Source organism: Calonectris borealis, chromosome 23 (assembly GCF_964195595.1).
Source record: "Calonectris borealis chromosome 23, bCalBor7.hap1.2, whole genome shotgun sequence".
NCBI classification, from domain to species: Eukaryota; Metazoa; Chordata; class Aves; order Procellariiformes; family Procellariidae; genus Calonectris; species Calonectris borealis.
In genome coordinates this window covers 5,504,095-5,522,717 of record NC_134334.1, presented here as the reverse complement: position 1 = coordinate 5,522,717, position 18,623 = coordinate 5,504,095, and the positions used below count along the sequence as shown (strand labels likewise).

The 18,623-nt window shown below is 41.2% G+C and overlaps 1 protein-coding gene across 3 annotated transcripts in view; it reads right to left on the bottom strand.

The window, feature by feature from the left end:
* The window catches only part of PEX14 (peroxisomal biogenesis factor 14), a 93,982-nt gene that overhangs the window by 69,191 nt on the left and 6,168 nt on the right, over window positions 1-18,623 (bottom strand). For all 3 annotated transcript variants that reach the window (XM_075172461.1, XM_075172462.1, XM_075172460.1), the window contains exon 2: window positions 17,344-17,391. In XM_075172461.1, the coding sequence (XP_075028562.1) occupies window positions 17,344-17,391 (48 nt within the window). The remainder of the gene's footprint in view (window positions 1-17,343; window positions 17,392-18,623) is intronic.

The window sequence follows — 18,623 nt, the reverse complement described above, 5'->3', positions numbered from 1 at the left end:
CTGCATTTGCATGTGGCAGCAAATGTGTAAATGTTTTAATAATAAAAAAATCCCAATAGAGTGGAGGAGGAGGATATGAAAGAAAGAAATACAAGGACATTTACTTTCTTGAGAGTGAGATAGAAAGGAAAAGAGAGAAAGAAGATGACACGATAAGGGACAAAGCAAGCTTTCTGGGGTATATCTGGAAAAAGCTAGAAGAGAAATCATTAGGAAGTCCATAGTGCATCTACAGTGATACAGTGCGGATCAATTCATTTAACACTGCCCTGTACATTTACAGAAAAGTACTTTTGATATAATAAAGGCTCATAAACACACAGAAATTGGGTTAGACCTGTTTCGAATTCCTGCCAAACAATGGTTCAGAAAAATGAAGCTCTATTTTAATTAGCTCGACTCAAGAGTGATTTGATAACAGCAGATGCTGTCTGGATGCTTTCAGCTTGATAGGCTCCACATACATGAACTTAAGAGTGGCTTTGATGCAATTAGGTATCTCTCTCTCCTTTAACATGTGTTAAGCTGAACCAATGGCTTGTGTCTATTTAACATCTTGAACTAGAAGGATATTGACTCTCTTCCTCATTCTTCTCCAAATGAGTGGAACTAAAGCGAAGAGAAGGCAGCTTATTTGGGGATTACCCATGCTGTTTCAACAACTTGAGGACTGAAAGGAAACAGCACCAATACACTATCCACAACCTAATATTAAGGTCTTAACATTAGATCTGTTTCTACCACAAAACACATTTCCTGGCATGCAATTTTTACAGGTTTGGTTAGTCCCAGTCAAAAAACCTGCCCTATCAATTGCCGCTTCAACTTATGTCATTTTCTGTAAAAAACAAGAGGAACTCAATAATAATTCCATACATCCCTTTCAGTCCTACATTCCCAGAAGATACTCCATACACACACTGTACCATTAGATTAGCTTCCATTCAGTCATGGTACAGCTCTCCCACCTACTGTCCACCATCTTCTTTTAAAGACAACTTCTTCCATTCCTGGAAATATTTGTGCATTGACATCTTAGAGAACCCTTTGCCTTTCTAAAGTGATCTACCTACCTCACTCTGTAGCCATAAAGTACAGGCATTTGCTAAAGGACACATGCAACATAGGAGCTGCTTTAATGCATCAGGGACAAGGCTAATAGGAGGTCTTGATTTGTTAATTATCTGTCAGTTTGTCACAGCTGGGCTGCAAGGAGTGGGTGAGGGGGAATCTTTCTGCTTGGTTCTTTCTCTAAATGCTGAATTAGGCTGTCAAAACCTTCATCCCACCAGAAGAGGCTGTGAAAAGAAGAGCCAGACTATCCTTTTCTTCCTCCTTTTCCCAGCAGGATATGCTGCTTCAGATGTCTTACCCTCCCTGGGGTAGGGTCTCCAGAAATGTATATGGCATCTATAAAATGACCTTCACACCATCACACCATACCCAGTTTAGTCAAGGGACATTAGCAGACCTGAGCATGATAAATCAGAGAGGAAATCCCAGTGCCAGGGGAGCATGCAAGAGGCATTCATTCTGCAGGGAGACCTAAAGTTGCTACCTGCTTGAATCAGCAATTTCAGAGCAGGGTTTTGGAAGGCAGAAAGCTTGGCCCCTGTGAGAGCAGACACATAGATATACATGGAGTTACAGAGATAAAGAGGTGGAGTAGTGGCAAGATTCCCTTTCCTCTTACGTTTGCCCCATGTAATCCTCTAAGTAGGGGAAAAAGTTCAGGCTGTGAAATGGGATAAAGCATGGAATACCCCCATGGAGACAAAGTTAGAAAAGCAGAAAGCAGGCTGTGATAAAGCCGTAGAATTTACTATAAATGCTTATGCCTCTTAAATCCAGCTAAATGTGGCCGTTAAGCCATGAGAGCCTAGGGAGATCCCCACCCACTTCTCTGTTTTCCCTGCAGGCCACGTCCAGAGCATCCCATCACTCAAGTCCTCTCCTCAACAGGCCCTGGATTATGAAAAATCCCCTGCAGGAGCTTCCCACGTGCAACAGACACACCCCTGTTCCACCACCAGCGATGCTTCTCCCTTTCAGGTGTGGGAGGCTCAAAATTTATTCCATGTGCACAGGGGTACTGCCTGCTTGAGATGGGAAAATTGAAGGCATTCAGCTCTGGCTTTGTACAGGTGATCAGAAGCTATAAAGTCACCAGAACTGGAAAAAATGACCATGAGCATTCCCCTAGTCCATTGCAACATAAAAAAAAAGGTGCCTCAACATTTGTTTATTTTACACTTAGGACAGCCAAAGAGTACATACATATAGTCAGTACACAAGTCAAATTCTCAAAGCAACCTTCTTCTGTGGACCATCTTCTCCTATAGTTTGACAAAATTGGTGCTTTTCATCTTTTGAGCTAGAATCCCTTAGAACCAGCATTTCATTTTCTAGTGTGATCCACCTACAGCATGTCAGCTGTAAGGGTAGAATAAAAGCGACGGTTTCCTCGCCTCATTATTTAGTCCTGAGCACTAAAACAAACAATACATTTTTGCACAGACAGTCCTACCTTCCCCAGATGGGGCCTACTGAGAAATCCACTGGGGACAAAATAATTGTCTTTATCTTTCATCAGGTAAAGTTAATAGATCCATTTCAGGGAACATTTGCAGAGCTTGTCCCTGGAAAATAAAATTTGCTAAAGCCCTGCTTCTCAAACTTTATGCAAGCTTGACTCCCTTTTGCACTCATCTGTTGTGGTGGCTCATCCCACATTCCTCAGCTGAGATGGCAGCAAGTTTTTCCAGGAAAATGAGAGTTACTGGAATAAATGCTAACTCTCCAAACCAGGAGGAGCAGAACTCCTAATAGCAATTACAAGTAGAAAGGTGTTTACTGGCTAGTGACTTTGTGACTTCCTTTAAAGCGTTTTGCATCCCTTTGGGGATTATAACCTAAGTTTGAGAACACTGCTTTAAGGAATTTAACTATAAAGAGACATAGCATTGGTGATGACAATGTGAGGACACAGCATTGTTCCCCACCCCACACCTACGTAAGAGTTTAGGAGCAACTTCCCAGCAGGTCCTGGTAGCCTCAGCCCCTTTGCCTTCAAAAGCTCTGCCCTACAGTGATACAGACTCATGGGTGTTGAGATGATGCCTGAGATAAAGACCCAGTAGCATTGATAATACAACCAATGCAGCAGTCAGCATTAATTATTCCAAACTACTACAGGGCAAGGCCTGTGTCTCTTAAAACATCTGTCTCTCAATCTTCTGGTCTTTAATAAAATCATCCTCCCAGCCATAGGGTGTAACTGGAATTGTACATACACATGTGCATGCAAAACCATAAATGCATAAGGAGAGATTCAGGTCCTCATTAAAAAATGGAATAAATAAGAATTCACCAAGGAATTCTGCCAGAGTCTGATTTCCAGATCTGGTTTTGCTGCATTCTTGCCCACAGCCTGCAGAGTTCTGGGTGCCTCCCTATCCTTCTCCAGCTGCACAGTCCTCTTCAAATTCAGACTTCTTGCACCTATAATTACTAGGTGCCCTGTGCCAGGCTCCTTTAATTAACCAACCCAACTCTTCTCCCTTTGGGATCAGACTAAGCTCTTTTTTATTAGTTCCATCATTAGTTCCATCAGTATCTAGGCCTAAGCAGGATACCTTATACCACTTCATGAGTGGGGCTGTAGGGTGCAAATGACCTCCTAAGCACCTGCCTGCAGAAGAGGCAAAGCAAGTAAGGCTATGAACCACAGGGAAATGGCATGAGGGGTTGATACAACACCTTTCAAATTTAATTACATCAGCAAAAATGACACAGCCCAAAATCCCCAGGAAAATGCCTTGCATGAGGCGGACCTTGGTGTGCCAATTGGGTGCTGCTACAGTGCTGAAGGTGTTTCAATCCAAAGAGCTGAGAGGCAAGAACAATAAAACCCCTTCCTTGTCATTACACCAGAGCCAACCTTGTGATTTTCAGAGCTCCAAGAAAGAGCCGAGCATTCCTGGAGAGCCCTATTTCCCCAAGCCTCACTCTCTCCAGCTGACACTGTCTTAGCCGACAGTTAGGATGGAGTCTGAATTACAGGTCCATGCAACGCCCTGGAAGAAGAGGATCCCCATCTCACTGTCCATACTTAAGACTCCGTGTTTCTGTCTCCCAGAGTCAGAATCCAGATACTGTCCAGATACTGTCTTCTTCCTACTCTGCATGGTAGCACGGAACCTCTTGCAGGCACTTTCTTTAGCATTTATTGGTATTTTACCTTTAGCCAAGACACTTTCATTCTCTGAAGCTGTTTCACCCAATTTCTAGACAGCACACACGCAAAAAAGGAATGGCAAAATGCACACTGGCCTTTTCTGGACCATGAGTTATTCTACATGTATGTGTTCATGCATGTGGTGGAAAGAGAATGGGAGGTGAAAAGCAAAAGAGCTGGCTAATGTCCTGGGATTTCTTAGGACAGGCGGTCACTCTAGTTGCACAGCTTGACTTCCCCAGAGAGTTTTCTCAAGGAGAAACCAGCCATCGATCTTGGGACACACAACTTCCAGGACCGTTCCTTATCTCAGAACAGCTTCTGCCACGAATTCCTGAATGCGCTTTAATGTTTAAATTATTAAATGCATTAATGTATTTACATTATTCAAGTCTTATGTGCATTTTTCTAAGATAATTTATGTATAAGAGTTTGAATGTCCATGACTGTTAATGTCTACAACCCTTCCTGTTCATTATTGATTCTGGAAGGGAAAAAAAAAGGCAGTGTTTTAATGCCTTATTTTTAATGTATTAAGAGTCTGAATAAGTGCATTCTCTTTTTTCTTTTGTAATTTCATAATTTAAGTAGTGCATTTATTAAACTGACACAGTATGAATTGTGGTGAAGTCTGGCACAGGTCCATGCTGCCAACGCAGCCCAACCGACCATCACGCTACTCTGCAAATCAAGTACGAGCTCAGCTCCTCTTACGCCAGCTTTTACTCCCTACCTGAAATCAGAAGGGACAGACACTATAAAGAAGTCGTTTCAAAATACATTTTCTTTGCTATTTACATTTCCTCTGTCATCTCCATTTTAAGTCAGTGAGAGTTTTCTTATGTTATTGATGAAATGTTTTAATGCAAACCTGTTTTTTCAATGAGCTCTGACTACAGTTAAAAAAATTCTACAGTACCTTTTAAGCCCAGTAGCTCCAAAGCTCTTCAAAAATCTAAACTGAATATAATTTTGTTGTTTCTACACCACAGTTGCACACATCATAAAACCAAAAATTTTCCCATAGTTTAATGTTTACAGGCAAATTATGCAGAAGAATCAGGTCACCTCCACTGTAGAACCACAGTCACTTCTAGAGCAGAATGCAACAGCTATTCAGCAGTAGCTGGCCATCTTGCATGCCAGTTTGGGACAAGAATGCTATAATAGGCAACAGAAACTGCGAAAAAACTCAGCAAACACACAATAGAGCTACCTCCGCTCACTCCACCCACACATAAATGGTGTTGTATGGACATGCACTTTATATATAAATTATGTGTAAATGCCTTAGATGTTTATAGCCAAAAATACTACTTTCAAAGTCCACTTTTTACTGCCAGACAAATCCACTGCCAGTTGAGCCTACGCAGAGCAACAGTGACACCCGATGGCTTTCAGCTTAACCTTCGGACACACATTCCCTGCGAGAAGAATCCAGGGGCTCCATTTCTGCTGTCAGCATGGTAGCCCCAACTCAAATCACCTATCAGAACAACTCATCAAGAAGCTGAACTGCAGAGAGATAAAACTTGCTGTACGTAGGCACTGTATGTAATTATGAGTGTGTGCATAAGTTTCACAGTACATTCTGCATAATTACAGCCTTGCCTGGCACAGTTGCCAGTGCGAGCATGAACACACACGCACACACATAATGTATGCACAATATTGTGCATATGGACTTGGGAAAAGACAGAGAACAGTGAAAGTTGCTGGCTGTTGTTTTAAGAGCTGACTCTGCCATTTCTAAGGTTAAGTTTGTGTTTTTTTGCTACTCATTACCATTCTTTAACTGTTACAATTTATATCAGCATATAATGTTAAATAATTACAGGGAGCGGAGCTCACTCTAGCGAGGATATAAATGCGCTGTGGGATTCTACAGATTTAAACAAATAACACTCACAGCAGGGGGTGAGCAGATGAATTAGCATTAATATCCTGCCTGGGAGATCCCAGTGCAGTGTTATGGCTTAAATACAGATCTTTTCTGTAACAGTCAATATGACAGCTACTAGCAATACAGCCCGGCACATTCACTAGTCAATATAGCAGCTGCAGCTAAAAGAATGCCCTTGTAATAATCCATACAGCAGCCAGTTAAAATAAATAACTTCCCTTTAACAGTCTATATCGCAGCCAACTGCATTAAAACCTTTCCTTTTAAGGTCTATACAATAGTCAGCTAAATGGAAAAATTGGCATCCTTCTTGGCAGCTTCAGAGGGAAGTCGAGCATCAAATGGGCTAGAGACTGAATTCTCCTCTAATCTCTTGGGGGACGAGGGGGGTCCCTTCCATATCATGCTGGTGGGGAATCCTGCAATGCCACTATCACAGCTTGCACTTTAAGTTTTTTGAGAACGTGATTTAAGTCTCCAAAGCCATCACTTCACTATCGTTCACAAGCAATTACATTCACTTGAAAAAATAAAGACCAAAACCTATTTCTTGCCTGATCAGAATAAGGAATCATGTAGAACACAGCTGTCCAAGAGTAGCCAGCACATATATCCATATTTCCTCAGAGTAATGGCAATATGCTTTTCCTAGCTCTTTTACCATCAGAAAGATGCCCCATCTCATTCTAAAGGCAGAACCCGAACTTGAACTCTGTTTTAAATCAGTAGCTGCTTTTTTACTCTCTAACAAGAAGCAACAGGCTGAGGTAGGCTAGAGTCTACCTCCCTTGGACTATACCACAGCACTTCATTTTGCAACAGCAATTGCAAAAGACCGTAATATAAATCATGATAGAAATGGTTACAGAGCATCCAAATCTGAAAACTGAACTGGAGGACAATCCATGACCACAATGAATTCTGTCACAAGACCACTACATACAGTTTTTATATCTAGGGTCAAATTCTGTTCTCATATATATAGATTTTATACTGGTGTACCTCCATTCTTCTGTGATAGAGTGGCTGTAGATTTACACTGCGAATTAACTGACCTGCAAAACAAACCTGCAGAACTTCCACAAATTAAAACAACGCTTCTTGAGACAAATTAGAAAGTAAAACACAAAAAACTCATAAAGCACTTAATACGGAGCTTATAGTTCACAAACTGTTGTACAAGCAGTAATAAATTTCTAAAAAATGAAATGTGTACATATTTTCATATTTTCCATACTGCTAAGAGACTTTCTTGATAGGGAATTCTGCCACTAAAATACTACATTTGCTAGCTTCTTATAAAAGAAAGGAGATAGATGACAATTTTGTTAGAAATTGGAATGATAAAGCAGGAATGGCATTTATTCTTTAAAACTCCACAAATGAAAAACATCTGCCTGCTTTCTTTTTAAGAAACCTGTCCCTTTGGGTATATATTAAAAAACATAAACATAAACCAGGGGCCTACAATCCCACCAGATGTTTGGCACCTGGAGCCTTTTCAAGTAATTGATCAAGAAAATAAATATTTTTTCAGGTAACAGGAAAAAATTATCTCTAAAATCTTTCACATTGTCAATGCTTTAATTTATTTTATCTCAGATTTTAAGGGAAGACTGCAGCTACAAACACATTCCAGCTTATAGCCTCCCAAATTAAAAATAAATACACACCACCCCTACTCCAGAAGTCATGGTTTGAAGCTTGGACCATATTTTGCAAAATGACAGTTATTAAAAACAACAAACATGCATCACAGTGAGTCATCTGGTTTCCAACTTCTGAGTCAAAAGGGGCTGATTCCACACAAACTGAAACCTGGCTCTCTGACTACTTGCATGTTTAACGATTTGTATCTCTGCACCACAGCTTCAGAACAGGATGTGGAAGAAAAGAATGAAAAGGAGATGGGAGAAAGGGGAGGGGAGGGGAAGAGAAAAAACACTTCTTTACTGGTCCCAGTGTCACTGCAAATAAAGACCATGTCAAGATTTAAACCATAATAATGGAAAGGCTATAAAGGTCCCTGCTATAATGTTTCCTCTGATATTCCCTTTCATAAATGCTCTCTTTATGTTGCATGCTTTGCAATAATACATGTAATGTTTGTGAACTAGCCCCGCTGGGGAAGTTGTATCATATGAAGCTTCACAGAATAAAACATTAGAAGCTAGACAATTCATTTACCAGTTCCTCAACTTTTGTTAGCTGCACCTATCTTCTTCAAGAGAATGCAACAAACATGAGGAGACAAGTAATCTAAAGCAACCTCCAAGTATGTTTAGCTGGAAACAGATCTGTATGTACCAACACATGGACAGGCAGTACGGAGTTACCTCTTCCTCCAATGCAATACCTTTCTGGATAAGACTAAAAGCCTCTTCTCAGGTCCTGCATGTATAAGCAAGAACCCCAAACTTGTTCACGACTATGCCAATTGGATCGATAGCGTCCTGAGCTTCCTCTTGGCAGAGACAGTGAAGAACGTCAGTGTCAAGAGTATCTGCACAACCGATCCCTGCCAGCACCAGCGCTGTGAGCCTCCTGATGGCAGTGCACAAACACATGCGCATGGGGCACTGCTTGCAACACCTCTTTCATTTTGCATATGCATAGCAAGACCCATTCACTTCAGGTAACACACCTGCATGGAGCTCAGCTCTGCCTTCCCCGAAGGAATGACCATCAGCAGCCTGAGGCACCTGCAGGCCTGGCAAGAGAAGTGCAGAGAACACCACCTCTGTAAGGTTTTAGGGTCAGACTGGAATCCCATGGGGCTTCAGCACTGAATCTCCCAAGTGACCTGATACCACTACTGTGAAACATACTGGGTGCTTGGTGGCTGACATTAGAGTGAGAACTAAGTCCATCTTTACGGGATTGTGGCAACCTGATGTTGAGAAAGGGGTTGTCAAAAATATAGTGTCGGGGGGGGGGTGGGCTCGTCTCAGTCTTGACTGTAATTCTCAATCACTGCACAGAAAGTATTTATATCCTGTTGGCAGCATGTGTAACCAATGCGACTCTTCGTGTCAGAGCTGTCAATTACGAGCTTGACTTATGAGGAAAGATTAAATGAGCTAAATATGTAGAGCTTGGCTAAGAGACCAGGATGGGGGTGGGGGAAAGGAGAAATGATGTGATAACTGTCTGCAAACATCTGAAGGGTGCAGATGCTTAAGGAGGAAAGGAATCACTTAGGGTGGCACACAAAACAAACAGGAGAAGCAAGCTGGAGGGAAGACAGTTTCACTGTGTAGCAGGGAAACTCCATTCCAGCAAGATGTAGTCTGCTGTAGAATTGTATCCCAAGGAATACCATCATTCAGGCCATTCAGATGCTTGACAAAACACTAGGAAGTTGACAGCAGAAGAAAATCCTGCTCTGACCAAAAGACAAAACAGGTGGTGTAAAAAAAGTGGGGCGTATTGTGAATGTGGCTGGCGATAAGAAGCTCTCTCTCTTGCTTCTCTCCAGCTGTAAAGTCCTTTTACTAAAAAGCTATGCATATTTTCATTGTTACTTTTCCAGAAAGGCAATTGTCAAAGTAGCAGTGGTGTGTTAAGGGATCACAACTGGGAAGAGGACGTGGTCCGTACAATTATAACAAGGAGAAAAGCTATGTAAACATGCATACAAAACCAAAACAAAAAAAAAACATTAAGATGTTTGGAAGGATTTGTAATGTAAGTGACATACGGAGAAATACAAGAAACGTCAAAAGCAGTTTCTTCTGCAGTAAGTTGTTTAGGAACTCCAGATATAAGAGTTATACCAACTCTCAACTTCCTAGTTTGGCAAATCTTGGTTCTGAAGGTGCTGGCATTAGAAGTATCAGAAGGATGTATTCCTGTACATCAAAGTTGGGGAAGTTCTTTCAAGTTCTCGAATAAGCCATTCTGCCTTTTGTGCCTCAGCTACCTTACTTTTTAATGTGATGAAGGTGCAACATATCCTTTGCTCTGAGGCACAACAAAGATGCCACACACATTGCAATTTTTTTCTTACAGCATGATCTCCCAGGTAAAAGTAGGAAGAAGCTAAGAAGTGAAAAAAGTTATCACATGTAGGCAGCTATAATCTTGTAAGAATCAATAGTTGTCACTAGACTCTTTTTGACTGCAGTAACAATGACACAGGCAGCATCTGGATACGGGCAAAAGGAGTCCAACTGCTCAGTGGTATTAGAGGTAGGAGAGGAACTAAGAATCTCTAGCAACACTTTCCAGGTTAGGAATTTAATAATGTGGAGTCAAGAGGCACTCCAAAGAGTAAGTCTCCTGCATAAAGTTATTTCAACAAGCTAAAAAGGTAGACACTCCTGTGAAGTTCTTAAGCTGGTCCCTCCTCTCCCTAAGCAGAAAGAACTGTGGGCAATTGCTGCCCTCTACAAGTTGGTCCGCACATAGCATAGTTTCCACGCACATGTAGCTGAAATGATACTATCATCTCACCTTGATCCCACAACCCATCATTACCAAAGTGCACGCTGTGCAGGCACCTCTTTGCTGTGTGCCGTCACCTGTTTGAAATTAATAGGTACCCTTTCCAACAGCTGGGACGCACACAGCAAAGTGCTCCCAATCTTTCCGAGCAGGCAAAGAGCTGGGCTGCCAACTGATACAGAACAGCCAGCTGATAGCAAAGCAGGCCATGATCTGTAAAAAATTGTTTGTAGGTGTAGCATGCTTAGTCCTCCAAAACATCACGTGAACATAAACAAAAAAATCAAATTCATTTTTCTCAAAGGGAAAATATCAAGTAATGTTAAGTATTTCCTAACTGTGTGCCAGTGTTTTTTTCCAATGTCACAAAGCACTGTAGCTTCCATTTTACCTTCAGTGAGAGATCTGGGATCTCTGGAAGTAAAATCATACTAACATTAAAAAAGATTCTCACCTAACTCCTTGTACTTTAATTTCCTTGCATGTTTTGTAAAGAACAACATATAGTATTACAGCTATTTTAAAAGCATCTTAAAAATCTTCTGACGAGTAATGTTCGTTTGTCTGAAAAGCAAGTGGGACTTACTTTCAGAGCTCTCTTCCGCACAAGTACACAGAAAAGATTGTAAGCTGCTAACTCACCACACTATTAGTAATAGAAAATGACTGTACCTATCCTAGTCGTTACGCTGCCTCACCCAGCAGCTCTAAAGTGTCGTTTAACCTATAAGACTGGCAAAGCCCTTATTACATTTTGTACGGTCTGATAGGGTCTTAACCTGCTTTGGGCTGTAACTACTGCAAGGTTCTAGCTTTCATACGTTAATATATAATGCTACAACAGAAGTTATATCCCAAACTATTATAGCCCACCCTCTTTTATAATTGGGATTTAAAGGAATTCCAAGAAAACTTTCCCATTGACCTCAGATGGGCAATTTAACTTGATGTGACAGTGTTCCTTTAACCATGCTCAATAAGTAAATTTGCATCTGTGTGCTTTGCACTATTAATATATTTGTCTAAATCAACAGAGTAAAAGGAATTGACAGATTAAGCGAGTACATTTTGCATGAACAACAAAAGAAGTCAATGAACACGCACAAGTAAGAGACAAAACCAGGCAAAAACCCAATAATCTCAAACTTTTCAGAAGGTCAAACACAAGAGAGATCTGCTTAGTAAATCACAGAATTCTCTTTGCAGCAAACCAAATGATATTGTGTAAGGTAGTCACACACCTCTGGCTCCCTGTTCCAGGCCCAATAAAACCAAAATCTGCACAGCAACTGCCCTCCACAGCCTGATGGAATTGTTGTCCAGCACTGGGAGTCCACAGCAGCACGTTCAGGACCTCCCCAAACAAACTGAAGCATTATCACACCACTAGGGTTACTGCCTGTACAGGAGGTCACGACGCTGATAGTCTCTCTCTCTCTCTCTCCTGCTGACGGTGGTAAATTATCCTGACTAATGTTTCGCTGGGGGCTATGAGTTAGTTGCCTACTGACTCTGGCTGTCTGGAAATCCCCTCTGGATAGATTTACTTTTAGAGAATCATTCAGTGTAGGCCACCACTCCGAACAAACCCATTGTGGCAGACAGAAAATTTGTACAGTAAACAGGTATAAATCTTGTCTTAAACAATAAAGGGTGGGAAAATGGAAAGCAAAAGTCTGATGGGGAGCATCCCTTCAGTACACTCCAGTCCCTCACATCATTTCTGGAAACAAAAGTCCTTCTGAAAAAAATCACATTTTATACAAATCTAGACTAGATCTTCGAACTTTAAAAGAAAGGATAAGGATAGTACATGGTATCCCTTGCGTAAGAATGTGTTCCAGAAAACAAAGTATGAGTTTTTAAGTGAAAATATCTATCTTGTCTTCATTTCAAACAAATTCAGTCAAAGGAGAATCTTCAAAAAATTCCCATGTATCTCGTTTTCTGTAGGGTCTGATAGGGCAGAAAGAGCATCTGCTACTTCCTAAGAAGAAGAGGGACATAGATTCTCAATGTGCCCAAAGATTTGTTCATAAAAAGTGGATTCTCTTAACCAACATTAGCCTCAACAAGCTCTCTCAAACCTTATGACACAATTCTGTAACCTTTCCTCATTCCCACTCAAGGTTTTGTTCACATGGTTAAAGACAACGGTATTGTTAGTGTTAGGCTCCGTCAACTTCTAATTACACCAGTTAGAGCTAAAAGTAGTCAAACTTAAAATCTCGATTGCAAAGCTCCTTCCTCAGAAACCTAAATGAAATTCTCTTTAACTACAGTCTACTTAAGAGGAAGCTTTAAAAGGAGGCAACGAAACAGAGAGTATCTAATAATTCTACTCTCTATCACTGAATGCTAAGCACCCAAATCCAGGCAGCTGAGAAAAGGAGTAACTAACTCTGTCCAGTTTCCGTTTCAAGAGTTTTATCCATTATAAACACATATCACAAATCTTACTTGTTTACTTCCAAGGAAACCTAGCAACTGAACACAAAAAACATAGAGGAACTAAATATGCCCATAACCAAGCCCCAACATCATGGCTTCAATTTGAAATCTCAACTGATGGTTCAGGAAAGCAAAGATAGATACAAACACCGAATGTGTTCAGCATGGACGTACTGACTGATGTGACCTTGTGCCTCTGGATACACGATGGATACAGAAATGTCAAGTCTCTTTTCTGCTCTCCAGTTTTTTCATTATTCCTCAATCACCAGAAAGGTAGTCAAAACCAGAAAAAGGATGAGCTAAAGAAGTAGCAGGATGCCACAATCACTTTTAAAGAATGTATTGCACATGCAAGGCTAGAGGCTTTTCAAAAGACATAAAAGGGGCAGAATGAAGCCCTTGAAATAGAAATTGCCTCATTTACCAGGCCAACTGACTAGGTCTCACATCTATGCCACCAACTTGCTGGATGAATCTGGCTGAACAGTTAACCTGCATATCTCAGTTAGCTTTTCTAGAAAATGGAGATAACACAGACCTATTCCCCAAACACGATAATTAATGTCTGCAGTGTACCCTACGATGTTCGCACAAAAAGGGGTGTTAAAAGTATTCTGGCCATTATCATGACCCTTAAAAATTTGAAAATCAGTTTAACAAAGGGTGGGGAAAAGCCATGAGGGCTCCAGCACATACCAACAAACTCTACGCTAATTGCTATAGAGGCAGCAGTAATTCTTGTTACCTTGTACCTTTCGACAGCCTGTAAAAAAGGGAATAAAATGTCCATATTTCAGTGCTAACTGCTATCATCTGCAGCAAGAAACAGAAAGAAACAGCACATGCTAAAAATAAAAGAAGAAAAGTTAAATAATCCTGCAAAAGAAAATACCCTGCTCCTCATACCATGATCCAGGGATTTTGTAACTTAGTGAGAAACCAAGAGAGTGTTTTACATTTACAACCAGTACTTTTATATTTACAACTAGTACTTCTTCCAGATACCAAGCACCAGCAAGAGAATGAGTATGTTTTGTGGCAGGGGAAAAAAAACCAAAACAACAAACAAGCAGCATGTGGAAAGGCCTCGCTTATAAGCTCTGCTTCCTTAGGTTTTTCCTACAACCCAGGCTCATGTTAGGGGCAATCACATGTGTAACCTTCACAGCTGTAATTTAGACTGCAGCAGATTCGGCAGAAAGCAAAGGCCGCCAACAAACATATTCAAGCTCTTGAAAACATCTCAAAAGCAGCACAGTATGGTTAAAAAGCTACAAGACACTACTAGGGAGAGACAAAACAAGCTAAAAAGAGAAGCAGAAAAGACAACGTAATTACACTAAAGAGACAGACCAAAGAGACAAAGATTTGAGAAGAAAAGGGGATTTTCTAATGCTTTAACCTCACAGAAAGGAGTTTTGTCCTACGTGGTTACATCTTTTGCACATCCCAGGACTTTTGAGTGGTTGCAAAAAGACAAACCTATTCCAATTCCACAAGTGTTCAGAGGATTATCAGAGGTGGCTGCACATACAAGCAGAAAGGGATGCAGCAGTGTTCACTGATAAGCTGGACTCAAGGAGAAGCTGATCCCGCACTGACGATGACAAACGTGGCTGTAAACAGCAGCAGAGCGAGATGCTGACACTCTGCTAACACAAGGTTACACTTCCCACTATGGAGCTACACGGCAAATTTTAATGGGCCAAGACCGACAGCTAGGGAAATGAGTGTCCGCTCTCTGCTGCAAAAATTATAGCTTTTCCCATCCCCCTCCAACTCATTCTCCACTGTCAGTACTATAACACAATGACCTCTTATTAGGGAGTATTTTTCAGTTGGGACAGTTTATTGTAAGGACACTGGATAACTCAAAGGATTAATGGCATGGACGTGGAGTCCCTTATCTCCAGTTTGGTAGTTCAAAACATCAAAAGTGGGTTGAAGAAAGAGAAATTAGGAGTGTGACATGAGTTTGTAGGGCTCCATTCTGAAGGCCTCAGTAAGGCCATAAACCTTAGCAAGGTATGCTCTGAAGACCCAAAATGCAGGACACAATATGATGTGTCAGGCTGCATCTCCTACATGATCTTGCAAGTCCTCTTGCAAACAACTAGAAATCATTGCTTCTCCTGGATTCCTGCTGAAAGCAGCAGGCTGTGGGGGTACAGAGTACACAGAAGACACTGCCACTGAGCACAGAGCAGAAGATATTTAGCACCTTTGCAGGATACAGTGCTCGTTAGTATCACAAATACAATACAAAAACAGTTTGAGCCTATAATGACATCTGCTGATACAATGCAAGATGTTTTAATTTTATTGCTTTCTCATACTTGTGCATAACACCACTGATATGTTCCAAACGGGTCGCAGTCCTATGAAGCATTGAACACTTCCAGTCACCAATTAAGCCAAAAAAGGTGAGGGGGTACAGAGCAGAATTTGGTCAGCGTGCTCTTTTCTCCCTCCTCTGGATTCTGTAAGTCGTCTTCAACTGCTTACACCAGATTTGGAGTCAGCAATGATATGCCTGAGCACATGGCTTTCCCATACAGAGCCATTTGTTGGATTCATGCCATAGTTTGTTCTGGTGTTTCCGTAAACATTTTTATGACATGGCGCCATGTGCCTACAAGTCTGCTTTATGGACCGAGCTCTACTGCATGCATTAGAAGGCAGCACGCATGATCCTGGCTACAGAGAAGCCACAGTAGTGTGGTGGAAGTTAGGTCATCTGGCTCACAGAACTGAACTGCTCATTTAATAAGGCTTCTACAGATACTCAGCTGGAAGCAATAATGACTCCTAAGCAAACGTGACAGAGACTGTGAGAGTTTAACATAAAAAAAAACAATTAATGAAAAAACAAGGAGAAAACCTCCACCTTTCAAAGGGCTCTAATTAGCTCACATGCAAGACTCACCATTGTGAGCGTGAAGTTTATGTTGGAGTTCTTTAAATTTATAAATATTTTTATACGGTAGGAATATACACCTACACAGAAAGATACACAACTGCTACGTGCTTCCTCTGAGCAATTCTTCAGTTGCATATACAGAAAGAAATTAATTAAATCAAAGGTAATGTTAGAATCTGCCTTGAGAAAGAGAATGAACTGTCAGCCAGCACGGGCTGTGATGACCTCCTACCTGTATGACCTTCCTCGGGGGTGGGGGGGGAACAACCAACCCCAAAAAAACCAAACCACCAAATCCATCACAAAGCACATGGTGTCAATAACAACTTCAGGTAATCTCACATACAGACGTCTACGCAATTAAGTGATGGCACAATGTTACTAGACTAGAGAGATTTTCACTGCAGAGCTTAACAGAATTCACAAACAGCCCTTTCATTAGATGCACTTTACTGACCCTTCCCAGTTCACAGGCTTTACTCACATCTCCCTCCTTTAAAAATCATCTCCTGGGTTCTCCAGATAAGAGTTACAAGGTAAAAATACTTTGATGTGGCCAGTGCCACACCATTATGGAAAGTACTTGAGTCTTCTCACTGCAAACAGCTTGTATTCACTATGATCACCAAATGAAAGCCAGAGAAGAAACTCAATTAGAGATTTATATGTTTAGGACAATAACATGGGCTAAGAATTCTGGCAAGGTTTTGACTGAGTTATAGATGGCTGAAGAGGAAGGAAAAAAAGAAAAAGGAGGTTGTAAAAAAAAATATACTGCAGCTCCAGAGAGTGGTGGCTCACTTCCCACTCTGCGTCACCATAAAAATGAAAACAAAACAGGGTTCTCTTAGTTATCCTCATACACAAAAAATCCCAGAGCTCTTTCCAAAACAGTTCTAGAGTGAAAACATTGGATCACATGCACTGCCAGCTGCCAGACACTTCTAAGCTCACTCTGAGTGCATCTGAAAATAAAGACAGCTTGAATAAGGTCTCTGAGCAGCAGAGGGTTTTTTTATTAGACAATAGTGCTAAGAATCTCAGTTCAAATTATGCTGCACAGGTCTTTCTTCAGACTCTTTACTAAGTAAGCGCTGATCAAGAGCGTACATTGCACACACATAGGACAGGCAGTCCATGCTCAAGGACAACTCAGTAGCTTAGGTGACCCATGTCTAACCCCAGAAAGACAGGAGGTTATGGCCACAGGTCAGAATTCAGAGGTCAACAGTAGGGCAACATAGGGCAGTGTACACCTTTTTCACAAAGCACCAGCTCCTTGGAAAAGCAAAAGAATGGATGCAAAATGATGCAGCAAAGAGAACAACTCATGTATATTATATTATATGCAAGAAATTATAGGCTGCTTCTTGAAGAACTTACCAGTGGCTCCCGAGATGCTGCATTTTCAGTTGCAGGGCACGAGCCAGCCTGTAAAGCAAAAAGAAGAGTGAGGTTACATTGCCACCTGATGGACACAATTAGAAATACTTGTCTGTTAAGACCACTCCACCTATGAGCAGGATTTAGGCAGACACACTTGTTTCTGCTATCAGTAGCAGTTCTGTGATGGACTGAAGACAAAAAGGTCAGAATCACAGAAAAAAATTCGTTCCAGCAGTCCCCATTTAACAGAACAGAATTCACAGAATCTGCAGAACTTGCTTTAGGGAGCCAGCAGTGAAGAGCCAGAGAGACTGCTGAGAGATGTCATAAAAGAAATGTTCACCCTAACTCAAATTCTGAAATACATGGTGCAGTGAACAAACACAGCATGAAACTGGGACTCCCTCTGCTAAACTCTTGGTGGCAACGCCTGTCATCATGTGACATAGGACATTTTCATCATATATGAAACGAGGATAATAACTTGCCTGTCTCAAAGGGACCTGATGAGTACTTGATGTCCACAAAGAATTTTGCAATACTAAAGGGAGGAAATGCTGCAGAAGCCCGAAGTACTGCTATTGAAGTGGATGCAAAAGTACCTCGCTCTGATTCCACGGTTCACTTTTGCCTCTATAGAAGGACTAAAAATTTGACACCGAGCTTCTCCCATTGCCATGACCTAGTAATGCACCCTTTGTTTTCTGCACTGAAATGTGCCAAAGATTTCAGAACAACTATTATAGCTAAACCTCACAATATGTCAGCAATACCAGTACCATCCTTGTTTCCCACACATAATTAAGAGACGTAGTTTTAGGGCAGATGCTGAACACCTTACCTTGCATGCTAGGAAAGGGTGGTACACAGGAGGCAAGTGAAACTATGTGATTAGAGCAGGACAGCAAGCCCCAGATTGGACTAGACTTAAAATTCAGGAGCTTCTACCCTCCAGGCTCACCTGCAGTTTTGCTCATATTCACTCACTCATCAAGAACAGGCATAACATTTTAGCATAGTCCCATGTTTTACAGAATTACTCTCCGGGCTTTTCTTCACTGCCAAAAAAAAAGCCGTTTGATCTCCATGTAACTAGCATATATCAGCACTCCCAAGGTAGAGACACCTAAGTTTTACCATAAAATAAACTTATCTTGGTCAACCATCTACTTTCAAATGGGATTCACATGATGTTAAGATGGTCTAAACCATATTGTCTTCACTGTGGGTTTTTTATCTTAGGAGAGATGACACATACTGGTTACCTCAATGGTAAA